Raw genomic sequence first — 20,316 nt, forward strand, 5'->3', positions numbered from 1 at the left:
ACCTTATTTACTGTTTGAATGCATTCCAGCACCTCAATGTCTTTCAAAATGAGACCTGCCAGTTGGCTGTACCTCTCACAGTGTCATGCTATCAGGCAGTGCCAGCCCTTCAGGATCCCTCTGCAGGATCCCATACAGTCCTGTCCAATAGAAAATTAGAAAAGTAAAAAAGAAAATGAGTCTGTAGTAAATAATGCTTTCATTGCTCATTTTTTCTGACATCTTAGTGGGGCATGGGTTTAAAAGGTCTGGAGGTTATTTGATGATTTGGTGAAGCTACATAAAGAAGTCATCAGGAAATACCTAGAAACTCTTTTGAGATGAGAGCTCTGGAGTCTTTGATCCTTCTCTTGACTCTGTATCAGCTGCCACACTTGATTTGAGATGGGTAGTCATAACAATTTCCCCATGGTGTGCTACCTCTGAGGAGAAATCGTCACAGAGGATTGTGTCTTTGTGTGGGCACATGTATATGACAAAGTTGTCAGATGTCTGCATACAGCTGCTTAGTGCACAGTAAAAGTTTAAGAGGTGAATGCTCTGATGTTGGTCAGCACAGTTTGTACCACATAACTATTCCCCAAAAAGTGGACTTTATCAGAAAATCACAAATTCCAACTTGATGGGAGAATGTGTTTTAAGTGCAATCAAAAGCTGGTCTGGGGATATCTTTCTTTGTGGCTTTTGTTTTGTTTTTACAGTTATGGTAAGAGTAATTAGTTCAGTACATATGATTTGTATAAATGTTTTCTATTTAGGAAAGATGAAGCTTCTGAAATTAGACTTGATTCTAAAAGAATGTAGTAATGATAAATTAAACTCATGCTGTTGTGACTAGTGTCGTTCATGATTAATTATCTCTCATATTTTTACTCTGGACTTCTCTTTTAGGAAACTTTGCTTAGTTGTTGTACTTGTTATAAACTCTTGGGTCAGTAGTATTCTTAAGCTTTTGTTTGAGAGGTAACCTCATGCACAGAATTCACAGAATCACAAGTTTGGAAGAGACCTTAAAGATCATAGAGTTCAACCCATGCCCCAACACCTCAACTAAACCATGGCATTAAGTGCCATATCCAGTCTTTGTTTAAACACATCCAAGGATGGCAACTCCACCACCTCCTCGGGCAGACCATTCCAGAGCTTTGTCACCCTTTCTGTAAAAAACTTTTCCCTAATATCCAACCTATATTGGAATGCATCAGCCTTGATGCAGCTTGAGACTGTGTCCTCTGGTTCTGTCAGCTGCTGCCTGATTAAAGAGACCAAGCCCTACCTGACTACAATCACCTTTCAGGAAGTTGTAGAGAGTGATAAGGTCATGCTTATAATGGTTTTAGTTACCAGCTTTGAGTCAGATTACTAATTCAGGGAAGCATCCTAGGTCTTTTTTCCCCTGAAGAGATTCTGCTTTTAATTTTTTTATAAAATGAAATTTTTTACTAAGTTATAGTAAAAACTGTTGATGTTCTTACATAATATATATACTTCCATATTCCCCTCTTCAATTCTGACCAAATCTTTCGCATGGAAGTGAGAATTATTGCTTTCTGTCTTCACAGAAATTGCTCCCCAAATGATAGTTGTGTGCACAGCATATCATATGGGAGATGAAGGATTATATAGCTGATATTTAAAATGTATCTTTTTTGTTATAGGGAATGAAAGCAATACATTGTGTACCATGATTAATCTTTTCAATACAGGGCTAAGTAACAGGTTCCAGTCAGATCTAGTGATTATTTTAAGTGTTTGCAGCCTAACTAGGATGAGCATGATTTTTTACTTGGTCGGGCTCCTGTAGGATGTATATTTCTTTTGGTGTCCTTTGCTGTTGTGCATTTGGGATTGAAACGTTGCTTATGGCTGAACATCAGGGCCCACCACAGTCTTCCTTTTCCTTTTGTTTAAAATTTCAGGTGTAAACACCATTAGGAAATGCCTGAAAATGTGGTCAGAGTGCAGGTCTAGGGCTTGACAGCAGGAAGGTATCACCTGCAGGTAATGGGAAGCAGACTTCGCCAGCCACCATCTCTGACTAATGTCTGAGGAGTCATGAACCCATCAGTGGGAGCAACTGGAGTCTCTCACATCTCTTCCTTTCATCTCCTGCTCTCACTCTACTGCTCCAGAAAGCCAGTTTGACCAACATAAACTATTCTATATTTGATGTAGAAAATGCTAATGATTTTTGAGTCTGAACTGTGAGAGAAGAACTGTGTACACAAGTGGTGTCCAGCTTACCAGATCATTGCCTGCAAATCTAGAGTGGTCTTTTCATCCTGAGAACAGGCCTACCCACAATTGGTTAATGGGCTAACCTGGTGATTAACCTCTTGGTAATGTTGCTGAATTGCTCAGTAGAGGTGGATTGCACTCCATTCTAGCATATGGATATAAGCAAAGTTTCTTTGCTTATATTTGTTCAGGAAGAAACATTCAAAGTGTGACCCAACCCCAGTTTTTGAAATTTGTTACATTTTGATTTGTTTCCTATTTACACAGCTTCCCAATTATCAGCTACTTGCAGGGTTGAGGAGCACTAAGAATTATGCTAAGATGGTTTTTGAGCTCTGCAGACTTCCTCTATCAGCAGGGGGTCTTTGGGCCTTCCTAGGTTTTGGTTGCAGATGATCTTTTATCTTTAGATTAAATGGATGATCAAATTGCACCTCCAGCATCTCTGCAGAAGTATGAGGGGCACAGAGAGGTTTGTGCCAGGCTATCTATTCAAGGATAACTTTCATTTTTATAGTCCCTGCAATTTTTTAAATGATGTTTTCACAACTTTTCTTTCTAGAGCTTTCAGCCTGCAAGATTCCTTTATGCCCTAATTAGCTTTACTGTTTATATTACTCTCATTCTCTAATTAGAGTAATCGCATCATGGGGGAGTTGAGGCTCTTCTGCTTTTTCTCTAATTATTTTTGTTTTGTCAAGCCTGGCTGTTTCCTGCTGCTTATTCTTGTCCATGTGTTTTTATTCTCTGCAAATTGCTGTTGTCGTGTACTAATTGTTTTTACTTTATCTGAAGACCTTTTCCTTTTTTTTTCTGTCTTTGTCATTCTTGGCCATCTGTTCAGCTCCATAGTTCCATTTGAAAGTGACAGGACCTATGCGAGCAAGTGGGGATAACAAAGTGTAAGAAGAAAGTGAAGGTGATATGTTTAATTAGCATTCTGGATTCTTCACCTCAGGTTCTGTCACTTAAGCCATCTTTCACCTGACCTTCATACTCCTTTTCTTGTTGCCATTCCTGTGGTTGCTTTGCCCTTCAGCACTTTTTGCAAACTGGTCATTCACAGTAGTGGTGAAGAGCTGCTGAGGTGTGGATTGTCAGTGGGATATACATATGCCTGTGTAACATAAAGCAATGTTGGTGTCAACCCCTAACAATTAGAAGAAAATGGAAGTTTTTATAGAAAGTGTCTGGTTACTGGTCTCAAATTTTACACATTCCAGGAGGAAAAGAACAAAAGGAAGTGCAGAAAGGCAAATAGTGTGCACAAGGTGAGGGAAGATCAGAACAGCATATATTATGTATCATTTGAAGCCTTTTTTTCCTGTGGAACATCTGACATTGTTGTGTTTAAAAGCAGAAATAGTAAGTGGTCTTTTCATCAGTCAAATTTCTGAACTGACATGTTCAAAGTCCACCATCAGAATTGTTATAAATTTGCCTGATTTGGATGCAGACTTTGAGTATAGTGGGATGTTTGGATTAGCCAGAAGTGTATCAGCAATGCATGTGAGTGCACATTTAAAGTCCTGATAGTGTTCCTGCTATACCTATGGGCTCCATTTTGTAAAAGCTCTAGGTAGCTTTTTACATTGAAAGCTATGATGAGATTGGAAGAGTAGTTACTTCAAAATAACAGTTTCTCCAATTAGACTTTCTTCTGTGTGAAATATATTCTCCTGCTTAAAAAAGGAAGCACTTTGATAGCTACAGATTATGCAATCATCTCTTCACAGATTAAGTGTCAGTGCAATGTACCACCTGAGTTGTAATCTGCCAAACTTTTTACATGAGGTATTGGGTAATAGAATCTCTCTAACTCTTTCACTTTCTTCAGCTGATACTGAAAATATGTGACTTACAGCAGAGTTTGAATGAGTGTTGTGGTCATTCAAGACTGAAATAACCATATCCAATTGCTCTGCACCTAGCACATCTTCTGACTGAAAACACTACTGAACAAACAAGCCAAAGCAGTACTTGGAGGTTTTAATTTTACAAACTCAAAGTTGAGACACAGATCTACAAATTACAAGAAACTTCATTGTGTTATAAATTCAAATACGCAAAACCTTCTTTTTGAGCTGCTCTTATAATTAGAGGACTGAATAACTAGTCACTGTTGTGTATTTATTTAGAAGTCAATGATTTTATAATTTCTTTCCCCTCACAGTCCAGCAATAGTGGAAGAAATTTTGGGTTTCCTCTAAATGTATTGAGACCTGCATTTTGACTGTATGTCTAGCATATTTCTTTGAAACTTTCTGGTGGTGGGAGGCTACAGTTTTGAATGGAATAAATCTGAGTGTACCTGAATAATGTTGATTTTGATAGGAAATTTCTCTGGAAGATCCTGGTCATGGGAACATGTTCCAGAATGGCTCAATTATTTAGTCTCTACCAGAAGTCTGCCTCAAAGCCAGGCCTCTGTGACTGTGATTGATTGTCTTCAGCTGCTTCTTAAGTTTGGGGATTTATACTTCAGCAAAAAAGGTCCTTCACAATGCTAAGCTGCAATATGGCATGAAGTAGCTTACACTGTTTAATTATCTGCAACACCAGGACCAAGACTTGACGGAAACCATTTGGAAGGGACTGTGCTGCAGAAATTAAGTACATGTATTCAGGTTTTCTTTCCTAATACCAAGAGTACCAAGGTTGCTGTAGAGATTTGATATAGAGATTTGTAGATGGTGACCCATGTCTCAAATAGCATTTATTATAATAAATGAATAAGTTCTTCCATTATCTCATATTTTATGAGTATGCTAGTGTAAACTTATATGAATGAGTCCCCTGTGAGTATAAGGAGGTAACTACCATGACTAGTTCAAACTTAATGAATGAAAACCCTAATTTAGGTCAACACCATTCTTAAAGAATATTTAACTAATTAGATGGGCTTGTAGCAAAATATTCTGTAGATCTTTAGTGAATCATTTTGCTGCAGACTTACTATTCTGGTTTTTTTTTCTCCCTTCAAAGATATCACTTCAATTTTTCAAAATTATTCAGCTCAAGGTCAAAAAACACTGTTTTTACAGAGAAGACGCCACTACTGAAGGTTTCCTCAGAGGAAAGTGGGTGAGTTACTTTCATTTTTCTCAAAATATTTTTTTCCTAAGTTATCTTCTATTTAGTTGCATGTGGTTCTTTCTTATATCCTAACACCAAACCTGCTGGGAAATAAAGGGAATAGCTGGGACTGTAAGCAGAGAATTACTCTGGAGGACCTTGGTAGCAGAGAAGGGGCTGAAAAAAGGGAAGGGAAGGATGTAAGGTGTGAGGTCAGGGTCATTAGAGAGCCCTAAGCATAGACACCTGTAGGTTCTGTGCTCTTATTTCCTCCATGGGCTGTTACATAAGTGCACTGAAAGACACAGCAGAACTATAGGGAAGGTCCTCACGATGGAGCTTGCACACCAAATACATCCTGAAATAATCTGCCTGGTGTGTCAGAGAACTTGTACTCTCAGGTGCATCTAAATGTCATGGGGTCTTTGCTCTTGCTCCCCAGACTTCTCAGCTGTGTCACCAAGGGAACCTTGGTCTGTACTGAATAAATATTTTTCTATGAATTTTTCCATAAATATCTCTCAGAGTGAACGTAAGGTTCTGCAAGGTCAGTTGCATCTACTACCTGTTGAAATAAAACACTGTTTTGTTTTATTATGTTTACTGAAAATGTGTGACAGGTTGCAGTGTATGGCTCTTCATAATCCAGATTTTACCACAGATGATGATTCATGGGACAACAGCTCTGCAGAATTTGAGCAAAGGTTTCAACTGGAAAGTGAAATGACAAGTTTTCCCAGATCTGCTTCTTCTGAGAAATATGAAATCTTGGACAGCCTTCATGTCAAGTTCAATTTATCAAAGATGAGGTCTGAATTCAAACATTATTTTTTTTTAAATTTCTGCATGTATTTGTTTTTATGCATAGGTATCTAGAAAATTATTTTATGTAAATTAATATAATAGGATTCCATATTTAGACTGTATCTAGTTTGAAACTGATTATGGAGTCTCCATAATGATCAATAGCCCCTTCTAAGAAGAATCAATCATTTACCTATTTTAAATTTGTAATTAAATACCTTCTATACTACTTTTAATATTTCTCTGAAACCATTTTTTAAAAGACCTGTGGTTGATTCCACAGCATTTTTTTCTTCAGTGTTTTGTTGCTTCACTTTAATTTAAATATGTGTGTAAAAGTTCTTCTGTAGTCATTACAGTAGCTTTTCACATATGCACAAAGCAAAATATAACTGAGCATTTTTCCATCTTGGACAACATTAATATATTTCATTCTTTACCCCAAAGTAGTCATTTAGGGCTATGGCTGGAGGAAATTGAACCTGTTAATATATTAAAAGATAGCAATATGATAAGAGCATGACTTCAGATTTTCTTGGGATATTTTTGCTGGGGGCTTAACTAGCAGAGCCTTTAATCTTGTATACTAATTCCCTCTGCCCCCTCTAGAGGTTCAGTGCTTTTTCTAGTTTGTTTTGGTGTCTGTAGGTAGCTCTGCAGGGTTTTCATGGAGCCCAGCACTGCAGGTCTGCATCTCCTTGTTGATTTGCTGCACCTTTCCAGCAGAATGTCAGTGTGTCTTTTCTGTCTTTTCCCAATCTGTATGTTGTTTTAGCTCATCACTTCACAATTGTTTTCTTCTCATTGTGCATATGGTTTTGTGCTCTCCCACTTTGCTGCTGAACAAATGGAGCAGGAGAATTCCAATGACTGCAATTAGTGCAATGTGAGCACATGCGAAGAAATTTGGCAGGTGTTTTTCTTCACATTTGTGGTAGATTTCCCTGGTGTTTGATGGAACAAAGGTATCAATTGGGAGTGTGAAATCCATTGTTTCCAGTACAGCATAGGTTTATAATCTGGAGAGGAGCAAGTTTTTCTGGCGGAAGCTCCCTTGAAATATTTTCACTGCTATAGTGCAAGCTGTACATATGGGATCAGCTCCTTGGCTGTTGTAAATTAGCACAGCACTGCTGAGATAACAAATGATGCTAAACTGCCCAACACCATATGCAGATCAGATCAAAAATCATTTGGCTTAGAAGAGAGGGTGAAATTCTTCATAGATTTATACTCCATGCATTTCCAACTGAAGTCAGATAGGATTGTACTGGAGGCATATATCAGCATAGGATTTGGCACGGGGCTTGTACTTGCATCACTGTACCAGATTAGCACTGTAGGAAGAGACAGATTGTGAACCACGGGTGAGTCCAAAGCTGATCATGTCTCAAATGTAAGCTGTTAAAAATTCTGCTTCCCTAATACAAAATGTCATGAAAACAAACAGACAGGAGGAAAAGACCCTTCTAAATGCTGTATTTATTAAAACCATTTCCAAAACCTTGTTTTTATTACATCTTGCCAGCTCCTTTGGATGAGTTTCTGTTATTTACAAACAACTGGTTATTAATTCATAAATAATTAATATTTTATTTCACTTGTGTCTTAAAATCAAAAGGTTTTTAATAATAACTTTTTATCATAAATTGTAAGTCCAAAGTGCAAAAAAAAAGTACATAAAAATTAAACTAGTCTGGATTAAAATTTATTAATTCATAACCTAATAAATTTCAAAATTCCAGAAGGAAACTGTAATGTAAAGATGGACAGAATTGACCAGCAGGATAGAGAATCTATGACTAAACTGTCACTATTTTCCATAAATCACATAATACCAAAAGACATTATCAGTGATGAAGTGCTTATAAATGGCTTGTGTCATCATTCCTTTCTTTTCACGTCTGTATCACTTTCTTCCTCTCTCTACCATCAGTAGATCAGGACTACTTGGAATTTCTAGAAGAAACCACCTAACTGGCTTCCTTCTCCTCTTCCTCCTTCCCTAGATTTTCATGCTGTGCAAAGTTTGGCTAAAGTTGTTACCACTTGTATTAAATAGGGGACTTTAGCCCCTTTGTACCAGTTTGTGACAAGACATTTTTATTAGCTGCTGGTTTTTATTAGCTGCTGTTTGGACAATTCTAGAGAGGGGGGAAACTTTGGAAAACAATGTTTTTGAAAAATGGGTCTCCAGTAATTTCTGTTGCTTTTTGTCAATGAATTGATTTAGGGAATTATTTCCACTGTGATTAAAAATTATTTCTAACATTCTTCAGACTATTCTGCTTTAATATTTTGTCCTGTAGTATATGTCAATGAAGCTTTTTATTGCACTCTTTGTTTTTCAGCTAATTATCCTGGTAACTTGAAATGTTTTCCTTCTTGCTTGTCATCAGGTTTAAATCAAGTCCTGCATTTGTCATTCTGTCAGAAAACCAAATGGAATAAGAATATTGATGCTTTCAAAATGAAAATATGTAACGAGGTCAAACCTACATAAAGGCTTCTGTAAATTATGGCATCAGTATAACATATTGATGGGCAGTCAGAAAATTTTTAGTTGTCTTTTTAGTAAGATTAAAAAATAGTAATTTAAAATGTTAAATCTTAAGATTTCTTTCTCAAGACCATGCATCTTCAATATCCACATTTTAATTTAGAGTTATTCTTGCCTAACCCACTCAGTAGTAAGCGTGAACAATTCAGAATATTTTGTGGCATCTCATTTCCAGAACAAGGCATTCCTTCAATGGGCACAGGCATGCCATGGGGAAAAAAAAAAAATCAGTTTTGTTAGTAGATTTATACTCATGAAGTATATGTGGTTTTAAAAGATACTGCTAAACCCAGAAGATTCTTAAATCTTGTTCTTGTCTTCAAACTGCATTTCCTAATACTTTTCAGGGTGTGTATTATAAGTCCAGTTTTGAGGAAGTCTCTCATGACACCATCTGTCTATGCAACAACCTGTGTTTTCAGCACAACCATGCCACCTCCCTGTGATAGCAATGCTCCTTTGCCTCTCTGGGAGAGACAAGAATCACCTGAGGGGGATTAGGGTCTCCCAGGGGCCAGCAGCAGTAGTGGACAAGTAGTTCCAGGATCCAGCACCAGCTCATTCTGCAGCCTTCCCTTAGATTTTCCAAGGGGCAAATCCTCCTTCTTGTGCACTGAGATCCATCTGTGAGCAGAGCTGGTGCAGGAGCCCTGATGGTCACCAAGGCTTCCTAAACCCTTGCTGACCTTGCTTTGTGGTGTCTGCACTCTGATGTAATGTACTATCACCCATAAGTGCTTACCATGGTGTTTCTGAAATGTCAGAGCTGTTAAGAGAATAGGAAAGGTTGTTCTTAAACTAGCCAGATAGTAAATATGTGTTTCCTTGTGTTTCAGATGCTGTCTAAAATTCCTGAAAGTTTCAGGTCTCTTTATCTTCGTAGTTGTCTGCTCTGTAAGTATTGAATTTTTAGTCTTCCCCTGGCCCCCATTTCTTTAGAATTAGTTCAAAATGAGCTATGATATTTTCTCTTAGTACACAGAAAATGTCTTGAGGCAAAAACTGACAATACTGTACAGGGCTTCATGCCTAGTCATAGTAGTATTTGGTGCACTTGTCACCTCTCAGGACAATGTGGTTGGGTAAGCAGTTGATTTGGAGGGAGAAGCAGCTTAAGCCCAAATTTGTAGGTCCCTTAAGGATGCTTTTTGAATTCAGGATGGATCTTTTGATCCTGACACCTGAGGAATGCTCACAGGGAAAGCTGTGCTTGGGAGGATGCTGTAGCAATGACAGCACTTCACAGTGTCAAAGGCAGAAGTTGATGGGGAGATTGGCATCTCCTTCAGGTGGCCAAAGTGCTGCCTCCCTTAGCAAAATCTTCAAATTCAGCAAAATCTTCAAATGAAAGTCTAGAGAAAAATTTTAAAAAGCTGGAGTTTATTTTTTTAGTGGCTGTGAGGAATTCCTTTTTGGGGTAGCAGGGCTTCTGTGCCAGGAAGAAAATAGATGACACTCTGCATTTCCTCAGGTATGGGTGATGCTTTCTAGACAGATCCTGAAGGTTGACCTAGGAGACATTTTGAGAAAGTGCATAAATATGGGACTTTGACTGTAAATTAACTGGAGAACTACTTACCCTTGTTAAGTATCCCAGAGATGCTTTTCAACTGTGGTGGAATTATACTTAAAAATACTGAAACAATCTCACAACTGAATATGCAGTGTCTTTTTAAAGTACTTGAGATAAGTTTAGCAGGTCTTTGGCAGTTTTTTTGTTACTAATGAATGTTTATTCTTTATCCTTGCCCTAGATTTTATTTGGCATTTATCCAGATCAAGGTACGCCCTGGCAGATGTTGGCTGTATCACCTCTGGAAAGCTTCTGTATCCTTCTTTCATTGGAAAAAAAGGGATCTGATGTTTCATTGATAAAGCAGTTGAAAGGGTGTGTATTTTCTGTCTTGCACCCTGAGAGGACAGGGTGATCTCAGAGCCTTGGCTGCATTTGGACTTGCCCTTGACGCTGGCCCAAGTACTCCTTCTCCAAGTTGTACTGAATGGCACCTGTCTGGGGCCAAGCAACTGTTTAGAAGAAGAAGAAGCAATAGAACAACCCCAAATAAAAATTAGTCATCATAGGTCAATACAGATCTGAATGTGAAAAGTCTTTGAGGCTTGAACATTCAGTTAGTAAACAAACAAAAACTTTTGCAAATTAGTTACATTTATTCTTCCCACTATATTTCTAGTTAAATCAGTCTGATAGAAATCTTCTTGGCTCTTATTTCACTAGTGTTAAGAGAAGATGCACCTATAGATACATTTCACAAGTTCCTGCAAGGTCCCTTGTTTTGAAAAGGTGCAGTAGGTTTTTATTTTTGAGATGCTCTGTTCTTCTGTATAACTGGTCAGCTCCATAGCTTTGGGCAGGGAGAGCCCATTTTAAATAGATTTAATTATTAGCATTCTCACTGTCACCAATAATGACACTATATAATGCACTAATTAGTAGGATAAATAAGGAAGAAAATGTTAGTGCTTTAGGGCAGTTTATAATTAAGAGTTGAGACTGCTTTTTGGAAGGAAGCAGATGGACTTTTAGTGGGACAAATGACAACTTCAGCTGTAACCTCCTGTTCACATCAGTGTTTTTGGTCCTTCTTGAAACTGTTGTTGAAAGTTCCTATGGGGGTGTAGTGTTGAACAGCACCATGGCTGTCACAGCCTTATCTGCCAAAAGAGAATGAATTCAAAGAGGGTCTTTAAGCTCAAGTTTTAGTCAACTGTCATAGCATAAATTGGAGATTTCCTCCCTTTTCAGATTTGGGTTGGACCCATAGCTGTTGCATTGTACAAATTAGCTCTGCAACCAAATATTCCCTTTGTTTCAGGGAACTGCATTTGGGACTGGGATTTTAGACAAACAGATGTTCCTGTATTTTGCATTTTACCTATCATGTCAGGACACTTTGAGACAAATAGCTGTCAGACAGAATCTAGCATTTCCATTTCTTACTTAACAAACCCAAAGCTAGAGCGTTTTAGTTTGTGTAATGTATCTTGAAAACTAGATATTCTGTCTGCTGTCTGATGTCACTGAGCTGGGGAAAAGTGAAAGGCAAGCAATCCAGGAAAGACAAGCTTCTTTTTCAAGATGATATAGTAATTCAAGCAGAAGAGTCAAGGAGAAAGATTGCCTTTCTAAAAGAATTTTGTAAAAGGCACCAGCCACCCTGAATGTCCTCCTACTGTCACTGTCAGTCTCCATTTGCCCAGTAGTAAGTTAGTGTGCTTGTCTTCCCCTTTATTGCATAGTGAAGAAAGGATTCCCCTTCTTGGCTAGGCCTAGGTAATGTTGACCATTCAGCCAGCAGTGCTGAAGATGCAATTTATGCTGGCTGACAGATTGCAGTACTCCCAATGGACACTATGGGCTACTCTCTGAATGACCACAAGATTTTAATGGTAGGTTTGCAGGTGTGCTGCAGCAGTCCTTGCCACAAAGCCCTTGGAGGTTATAATCTGAGACTTTGGGTGGAAAATAAGTATCTTAGCTCATACGATGCCAAAATTGCAAATGAGCACACGTTACCTCTTGCTTCTGCTTCAAAAGCTGTTTAGAAGTATTGAATAGGTACTAACCACTTTTTTTTTTTTTGAGCTCCTTCCTCACAGTTGTTTATTTCCAGAAATGCCCAAGTACACTGTTGTGAGTGTCTGCTCACATATGCAATGTATCTCCATACACTCAAAGACAAAACAAAGTGTGAAATAGTTTTAAAAAACAAATTGAGTGATTACTTTTGGACTTCATGTCCTTTGTCATCCTAGTGTCACCTGGATTTTTTTGTTTTTTCTGCCATGCCCATGAAATCTCAGGTTTGCTTAGGGGCAGGACTTTCCTTCTCTGGTGCTGGGAGAGGCCTTCATTAGCTGGTGTGGAGGTGACCTGCTTTTCCAATGAGATCTCTGTTTGTGTTGCTATACCTGTATCTCTGGTTTGGTTTTACTCTAGCAGTTTTTCTTCTCATTACCTTCTTTATTATTAGCACACACGTATCTCCCATGGCTTTGTCCATCCCCATGGGTACAAATCTGGCATGTAACACAGAGGTGTGCTGGCTGCAGATTCTGGAAACAACATCTTGCCCCCTGTGAATTAATAGAAGTTTTCTGAGTCTGTAATTTTGTGTGTGGTTGGTTTGTTTGTTTTTTTTTTTTTTAATACTGATTTCTGCATCGGCACCAGGCACAAATTCAATGATTTTAGTATAGCTTTTCAAAATATTGGTAATATCTTTCTTTGAACATAAATTCTTGGGATTTATTAGTTTTTAAATTCTAACAGTCAACTCTATAATACCAGAAAGAAGGAAGTTTATACTGGAGCCTGACTTGAGGACCCTTTCTGCAGGAAGCGAGATTCAATGTCACTGTTGATGTAAAATGTGTGAAGCATTTTCAGATCTTTTGTTCAAAGGCTGTATGTTAAGGGGAGAACATTTTTAGTTATTAAGATGATAGAAGAAGAGATGCAGAGTCTGAATAAATTTCAGCATTTCTTTGTTTAATTACATGTACCTATTCTAAGACATGAACATTCTTATTTTTTCTTAACTCTTTGGCCATTCAAACCTTCAGGAAGTGTCTCTCCATTAACTGGGTGATCAAAGAGTGAATAAGAAATATTCTTCACAACTTACATACATTTTCAGACTTGAAAATTTTTCTGAAGTATTAAATATACTTTGTGTTCATTATTTTGTTTCTAAAAACTACTGCCCTAATCTAAGCAAATTTTAAGCTTTTGTCCAGCAATAGGGAATGGACAACTGGACCAGAACTAGACACTCACTTTTTGACTTGAACTAGGTTTTATGAAATTAAAAAGTAATTGAGAGTCATCATGCTTTTAAGGAATTATGCAAACTGTATGCTATTTCACTGTAATTTAGAGAAATGTCTGTCTCCCTGATGCAGTGCCTTCTTTCTTTAACTGTATCTCACACAGTTATAGCTATGCCTACACTTCTCAATAGTAGAAATATTTCAGTTTTCAAAAAATGGTTAAGTCTTCAGCTCATTTCTGTGCAATGGATCTCACACCTACCTCACTGAAGTGTGAGTTTCTAGCTTTATTCTCTCCCTCAGTAACAACCTTTTCTTCCTCTCAACATTTGTACTTGCACCCAGTCATGTTATAGGTGAGGAAAGGTTAGATCAGTGTGAGCAAAGCAATTTCATTTTGCTTTTTTGGACTGATTGTCAGAAATTACCTGGAGAGTGGGCTGTAAATTATTCCTGAGTCTGGCCAAGGATGTTGCATTTTTGTAAATATGTTTTAAAGTCTTTCAGTCCTGATCTGATTATCTGATTGTTTAGGTATTTGTTATCTCCCCAGTTAAATTTTTTGAACAAAGGATGACATTTTGAAAATTATATATTTTCACAGCACCTAGCATTGAGGATTTCTTACTCACTTGCTCTTTATGTTCAAAATAAAACTCAATAAAAGTATATAACCTGAAGTCACATCTGAATGTGTATCTGCTTATTCCAAATCAGACAAAACCAGAGATATCAAACTGACTAGACAGGGGCCATTTTCATAGATGTATTTCCATTCTCTCCATGAGAGATTTTATCACTTCCAGTCCAGGAATAAGGTCTCAAATTTAGAAAGTAGAAGATGTATCTCAATAGTAAAAATCTGTTGAATTTTAAATCATAGGCTAGATTTCTCTTTTCTTTGGATTCAGTGGAACTATTTAGAACAATTCCACATATGGATGAGGAATCTCTAGGACAAATGGACTTAAGACTCCTTATTATCGAATTCCTTGCTGAGGTTGTATGAGTTTGAATGATTTCTTAATGAATTTGTGTTATTGGTGCGACTGTTGGAGCAAGGGAAGGTCACTAGAAAACTTGCAATCATGCCATGACCATTAGTGACTCGGAAAACAACATTTCCCACTCCTGTGCTAGAGGTGTATATATAGGAAGAAGGATTGTATATATAGGAAGAAGGCAAAGAATATAGCTATATTTTAGCAGAATTTTCAGCTTCCTTGAAGGTTCTTCTCCAGGGAGCAAAAATTAATGTAATTAATTACAAAACCTCTCTAATCCCTTTAATTCTTTTCCTCCTCTGAATATTTTCTTATTTTATAACTCTAGTTCTCTGCTGGGGGACTCTCCTCCATAATTTTTCCTTGCAGAAAGCATTTAAAAGTTGTTTCTGTTTTTGATGTTGTTGGAAACGTACAAAGCATTTAGGCCTGCAGGCAATGTTCAAGCTGTTAAATAGATGGATGAAGACCAGGACCACGTGCAGAGGCAGCTAAGAAACAGAATCTCAAGACACAATTGATAAAATGCTGTAGAAATTGGTTTGTTACAGAACTTCTCAAACTGATGGAGCAGAGAGAAAGGATGTATCCACTGTAGACAATAATGGATCTGGATAGCTCACACTCAAAAAAGGAGGAAAATAAAAAGTTCTTAGAGCATTCATCAGATGGGGAAGCCAATAGGGACAGAGAAGTGTGTGGTTTAACTTGTTACGTTATGAAGGGATGATGTAGAAAAATCCTCACCAGAGATAAGAGCAGGGATAGGAAATGAAAAAAAGAAAAGCACAAATACCAATGCAGAAAATAACACCAGTTAAGGACAATGCAAAAATGGATCCAGGGAAATGGCCTTCTTTAAAATGGTGTTATCCTAGAGAAACTAGCATAAGTGACCTGGTCATAAATCAGGATAAATGGTGTATAACTACCTCAGAAACTTGAAAAGTAATCCATAGACATAGCATTCTCAAGGTCTATTCTACAGTATGCAGAATAGGATATACAAATAGATATTAAAGAAAGAATAAAGTCAGCCATCTGTGTGCAAATATAACAGAGAATCTCTGTCAAACAGAGCTTTTTGCCTGCCCCTGTACACTTGGAAGTAATTACATGATGGAGGGTAGAGCAGGGGCTTGGTATTTTGGGGACTGACTCAGCTACTCCTGAGTTAGTCATCCTAGGCTCTCTTTACAGTTAATAGAGAGAATGGATGTTCCTCATGAGCAGTTATTCTGATCTTCATGTGGTAGTCCAAAATCAAGCCATGAATTCCATCTTACAAGCACCCTTTCATCACTGATTTTAGGGAAGCAACCATCAGATGCAGATGTCCAAAGTACAGAAGCAGGACCTGTGGTGAATGAATACCAGTTTAAATGTTCAGCCACTGCATCCTATTCCATCATGTTGTCTATATAAGCCACATAAAAATAAAGTAACATGAGGTGACTGTCACACACTCCTCAAAACCTCTTTGGAAAACCAGGATCAGGAAACACAGCTCTTGGTTCAGCTGGGAGCAGCAGACCTGCTCTGGTGCCAGGTGTAAATACAGACAGCCACAGTGTAATGCTTCACAGAGCAAACATAAACCCAAATCCCTTGACGGGCTAATTCACAGCAATAATGTGATTTCAAGAATAGAACTATATCAAAATGAAGCAGTTTAGCTGAAGTGAAATAAAAAATATCAGCTCTGTCTGTAAATCTCCCCAGGGAGATTTTTGCTTTAAAGGGGCACAGTGGAGGACACATTACAAAAGAAAAGTTCAGGAAAGGAAAAGCATACTTAAATTGCAGAATAAAAAGGAATATTAGAAGTAAAAAGAGAGTTTTCCCAAAAGTTGTCCATATCTGAATGATTAAAATTCAGAGGAGATCACATTCTGGCAATTTAAAGGAAATATAAAAACAAGGTAAGGCAGAACAAAAATATTCTGAAGTTCAACTTGATTAAAAAATCATATTTTTTTCATGTAAGCATGTCTGAAGTTTTCTTCTGGTTTATTATGATTCCACCTTTCATAAAGGCTGTGATCTGCTGCAGTGTAACAATGGAATTATGACAGAGTCCCTAAATATTGTTTGGAAAAAGATAACTCTGATGGGTTTTAAGAGCCTCAATGCAGACTGGTAAATGCTGTTCTGTTGCACTTGCAATCAAAGGAGAACCCCTCTCCCTTTTTTTTCCTATGGCTCTTTATAATGGTTTTATAAGTGCACAGAATGGAATGGAAAAAGTATCCTTATCTGTAGAGGAAAAAAAGAAAGGAGCCACTCTTCTTGAAAATAAGGTTTAATTTTAGACATCCTTTCTAATAGCTCCTGAATGTGTCATCTAGGTAATTACAGGATTTATTTTAAAAGTATTGCTTAAAAGGAAGCTTCCATAATTATATGCACCTGAAGCTTTTTAAGACATAACTGGCTACATGCCTAGTGAAAAACTGACTATTAAAAGTTGTCCCAAATTGTAGGGTTAATGACTTCAGGTGAGCAGACCTTCTAGAAGGTTTAACTAATGTCTCTAGTTAAATGTATGGATATAGGTCCTATTGAGACTCCTATTATATATCAACTCCTATTATATATCAACTAGTGACACAGAAAAACTGTCATGCCAAATTTTATTTAAAACTTTCAGAAACACAAGAGAACTGTTGTCATTTCTGTTTGTGTTTGCTAAGGATTGTGAGTGTAAATTCTTCAGACTGGACTTGTCTCCTGATTTGTTACATGTGAGATAATTTTTTTATCCTTTCCTGTGTGATTCCTTTAAGCAAAGAGATGCTTGGGAGCTTAATTCTTTAATTAATGGCATGTGAATGTCACTGGTGGTGTTTGCTCAGCTTGCCTTGCCAAGCAGGGTGGCATTTATTTACTTTGAATGCATTGGCTGCCCACCTGGTACCAGACCTAGGGTTTTTTTTTGCTTACTATGAGAGATTACTCTTTTCTAGATCCCAAAGGACCTCATAATCTCCCAAATCTTTCCCCATTAGACACTGACTTAACATGGATGATCTTCCCTGGGGGTCACTGGAAGCAGGACAGAGCACAGCACTGCCCTCTAACTATCCTGAGTTTTTTCTTTTCCTGTCAAAGTCTCTTAGTTTTGAGGGCTATAAAGCATCTTTTTGGGAAAATTGTTTTGGTGGGTATATGATCTGGTACATTTTACTCTCTCTTTGTAGTATGCTCAATAAAATATTAGATGTTAAAACCATAAGATGTTCAAGCATGTGATTAAGTCTCATGATTTCAATGGAATATGTGTGTGTAAAACTGAGGAGTTATTTTTGTTTGTTAGCTTTTTTTTTTGTTTTGTTGCTTATGCCTTAGCTTTCTACCTGTCACAGACAGGAGCAAAACAATTACAATATTGCTCCATTACAGTAACAAACAAACTGTGGAGAGTTTAAAAGCTCGGGTTTCCTCCTTCCCTCCCTTCCCCACCCACCAAGCCACAGGGATGCTTTTTTCAACCATGCCAGAAGTGGACTATTACAAATCTAGGTTTTAAAAGACCTAGATGTATTGGAACTAATAGAACCAGACTTCCAATGGATTTGTGGATCATGGCTGGCTGATCTTTCAATTATACTAGACTAGGAATGTAGTTTGATCATATCTTATGTGAGATATCTCAAGAAAAAAGCAGCAGATGAGGGAGCTGAGTGCAATAGAGTCTGTGAGTACTTCAGCTGAAAGGATGCTGAAAATATCTTTCAAGTATTTGTAACATTGTGAGCAAAACTTTGACCTAAAAGCAAATAATCAGGCAAAATCCTCTGAAGTTTCTACATTGTTTTTACCAGTACAAGTTTTGTGATGTTTAAATTTCTGAGCTAATGGTGTAGCCTTTCATTAGTACCAGTACTTAAAGAGCCTTACTCCTCTGTCTCTCTGTGTATTTCTGTATGCTATTTTGAATCTTTGATACATCAGGTAAAAGCCAAAAGTCACTAGGGAAGATATTTGTTCTGAACTTTTAACTCTTGTTTTATTAGGAAACTTGGTCAAAACAGTACCACTTGGTGATTCCAGTACCACTTGGAATCGGTTTTGTTATTTTCAAAATTTCTGAAATTTAGCTGCAGAATGTATTTTTTCAATATAAATTGACTAATTTTTTTTTCCTGGAAATTGTACAGCCTGCACAGCCTATACTCTTTTTACTGGGAATTTGCACCTTAACAACTTTATTAACAGCTATGAATCTGACTGACTTTCATGATTCTGCTCTGTTGAAGTTAGACATAGGAGGCCCATTTGGGGCACAAGTTGATGAGCAAACAGAGGAATACATTGTTGTACAAATCAGCCAGAGTGAAGACACAGGATCAAGGAGGAGGCACCAGCAGCAGGTGATAGTCTTTAAATTCTCTTTCACTTTTTCTGAGATGTGTTTTATAATTTATTTCCATCCCCACTGTGTGGATTAAATGGTCATGCTTCTTGCTTCAAAGTGTTTCACTTTCAGCATTAGAAAACTTACTGTAATTAAAGTTGCATTTTCTTTTGCCTTAATAAGGCTTCTCTGGGCTTCCTGCATCAAAATTTTGTTCTCTATATTCAGTGCAAAATGTGTTTTGGCATCTTCCCTCTGGAGGACATCCTGGAGGTGTCCCTCACTTCGTTGATTGAGTATGAGGATGATTTAGTTTGATTAAACCTGAGCACCCATAACAAACCTAATCAGGGAGAACTGATTTAGGCTGATTTTATTCCTGACCCACAAAAAACCACAAAAATTGTCAGAAGAGAGAAAAATAGGAATAAAACCCTCTATCAAAGACAAATCACTATCACTGACTTCTGCTAATATTGCTGAATATGACTCTCTTGCAGGTGGTATACAACTGGTCTCTACCCTTAAGTTCAAGAAGAAATCAGCAGATCTTCACTACTAGAACCTTTCAGATACCAAACAGGTTGGCTAAGAGACTGAAAAATGATGCATTTAAGGAGCAGTTTCCATAGACTTGACTAAGATATTATTTTAAAAATAATTATCACTGCATGTTTGAGAAATGCAGGAAAGGATGACTTCTTGTTGGTCTTTGAAAGTATTTACAAGACTGGTTTGTTCTTGAGTTAATTTCTAAACAATACTTTTTAGAAGGATAGAGTTTGTTTGAAGATATTTTTCATGAGTTGCTTGCTTTTGTAAAGCTATAACAAATATATTAATATGTACTCAATATAAAATAATGCACAAATAAAACAAAAGGTATTTCATTCCAGGAATAAACGAGACATCTTTTTCTTTCACCAGAGGCACCATCTTTATAAACATTCAAGCTTTCCTTCAGGAGTCTGGAAGTGTTCCTCTCTCCATGAAGCATCAGTACCTTCATGCAAATATAGAGGCACAAGTAACAGTAGCATCCATCATCTTAGTAGGTGTCTACGTGCTGATCATATTGGAAGTAAGTCAGTTTTGTACTTGGATTTTATTTTTTTCCTAAGCTGTAAGTGGAGCGCAAGAAGAATTTTCAGTCTTGGGCTTTGATATAATTTTAAAATGTGTATATAACTTCTTCATGCACCATCAGTGTTGCTAATGATATGAATGAGATACATGTGGGGAAATTGTTCTGTATTGGAAGTGATTCTGCCAAGTTCTTTTATTGTTACAGTGATCTTGCATGTTTTTCTATTAGGCTCTATAAGTTTTCTAATATTTCAACAGAATTACAGTTTTGTTGTGAGAGTAAAAATAGGTAAGAATTGCAAAAGGTGTGGAAAATTTGTTTTTAAGTATTGAAGTATTTTATGAGATAAAATAAAAAAAACATATTGTTATTTACATTCTCTAAGGTACATCAAATTATG

General features: G+C 37.2%; 1 protein-coding gene across 1 annotated transcript in view; it reads left to right on the plus strand.

The window, feature by feature from the left end:
- OCA2 (OCA2 melanosomal transmembrane protein) overlaps positions 1 to 20,316 on the plus strand; it is a 161,198-nt gene that overhangs the window by 16,304 nt on the left and 124,578 nt on the right. Inside the window, exons 2-8 of the mRNA XM_071418236.1 lie at positions 5,224 to 5,322; positions 5,934 to 6,122; positions 9,514 to 9,571; positions 10,432 to 10,504; positions 18,691 to 18,845; positions 19,330 to 19,412; positions 19,757 to 19,910. Coding sequence (XP_071274337.1) covers positions 5,224 to 5,322; positions 5,934 to 6,122; positions 9,514 to 9,571; positions 10,432 to 10,504; positions 18,691 to 18,845; positions 19,330 to 19,412; positions 19,757 to 19,910 — 811 coding nt within the window. The remainder of the gene's footprint in view (positions 1 to 5,223; positions 5,323 to 5,933; positions 6,123 to 9,513; positions 9,572 to 10,431; positions 10,505 to 18,690; positions 18,846 to 19,329; positions 19,413 to 19,756; positions 19,911 to 20,316) is intronic.

This window comes from Agelaius tricolor, unplaced genomic scaffold (assembly GCF_023055355.1).
Source record: "Agelaius tricolor isolate 1412-34295 unplaced genomic scaffold, bAgeTri1.0.p SCAF_79, whole genome shotgun sequence".
Taxonomy (NCBI): Eukaryota; Metazoa; Chordata; class Aves; order Passeriformes; family Icteridae; genus Agelaius; species Agelaius tricolor.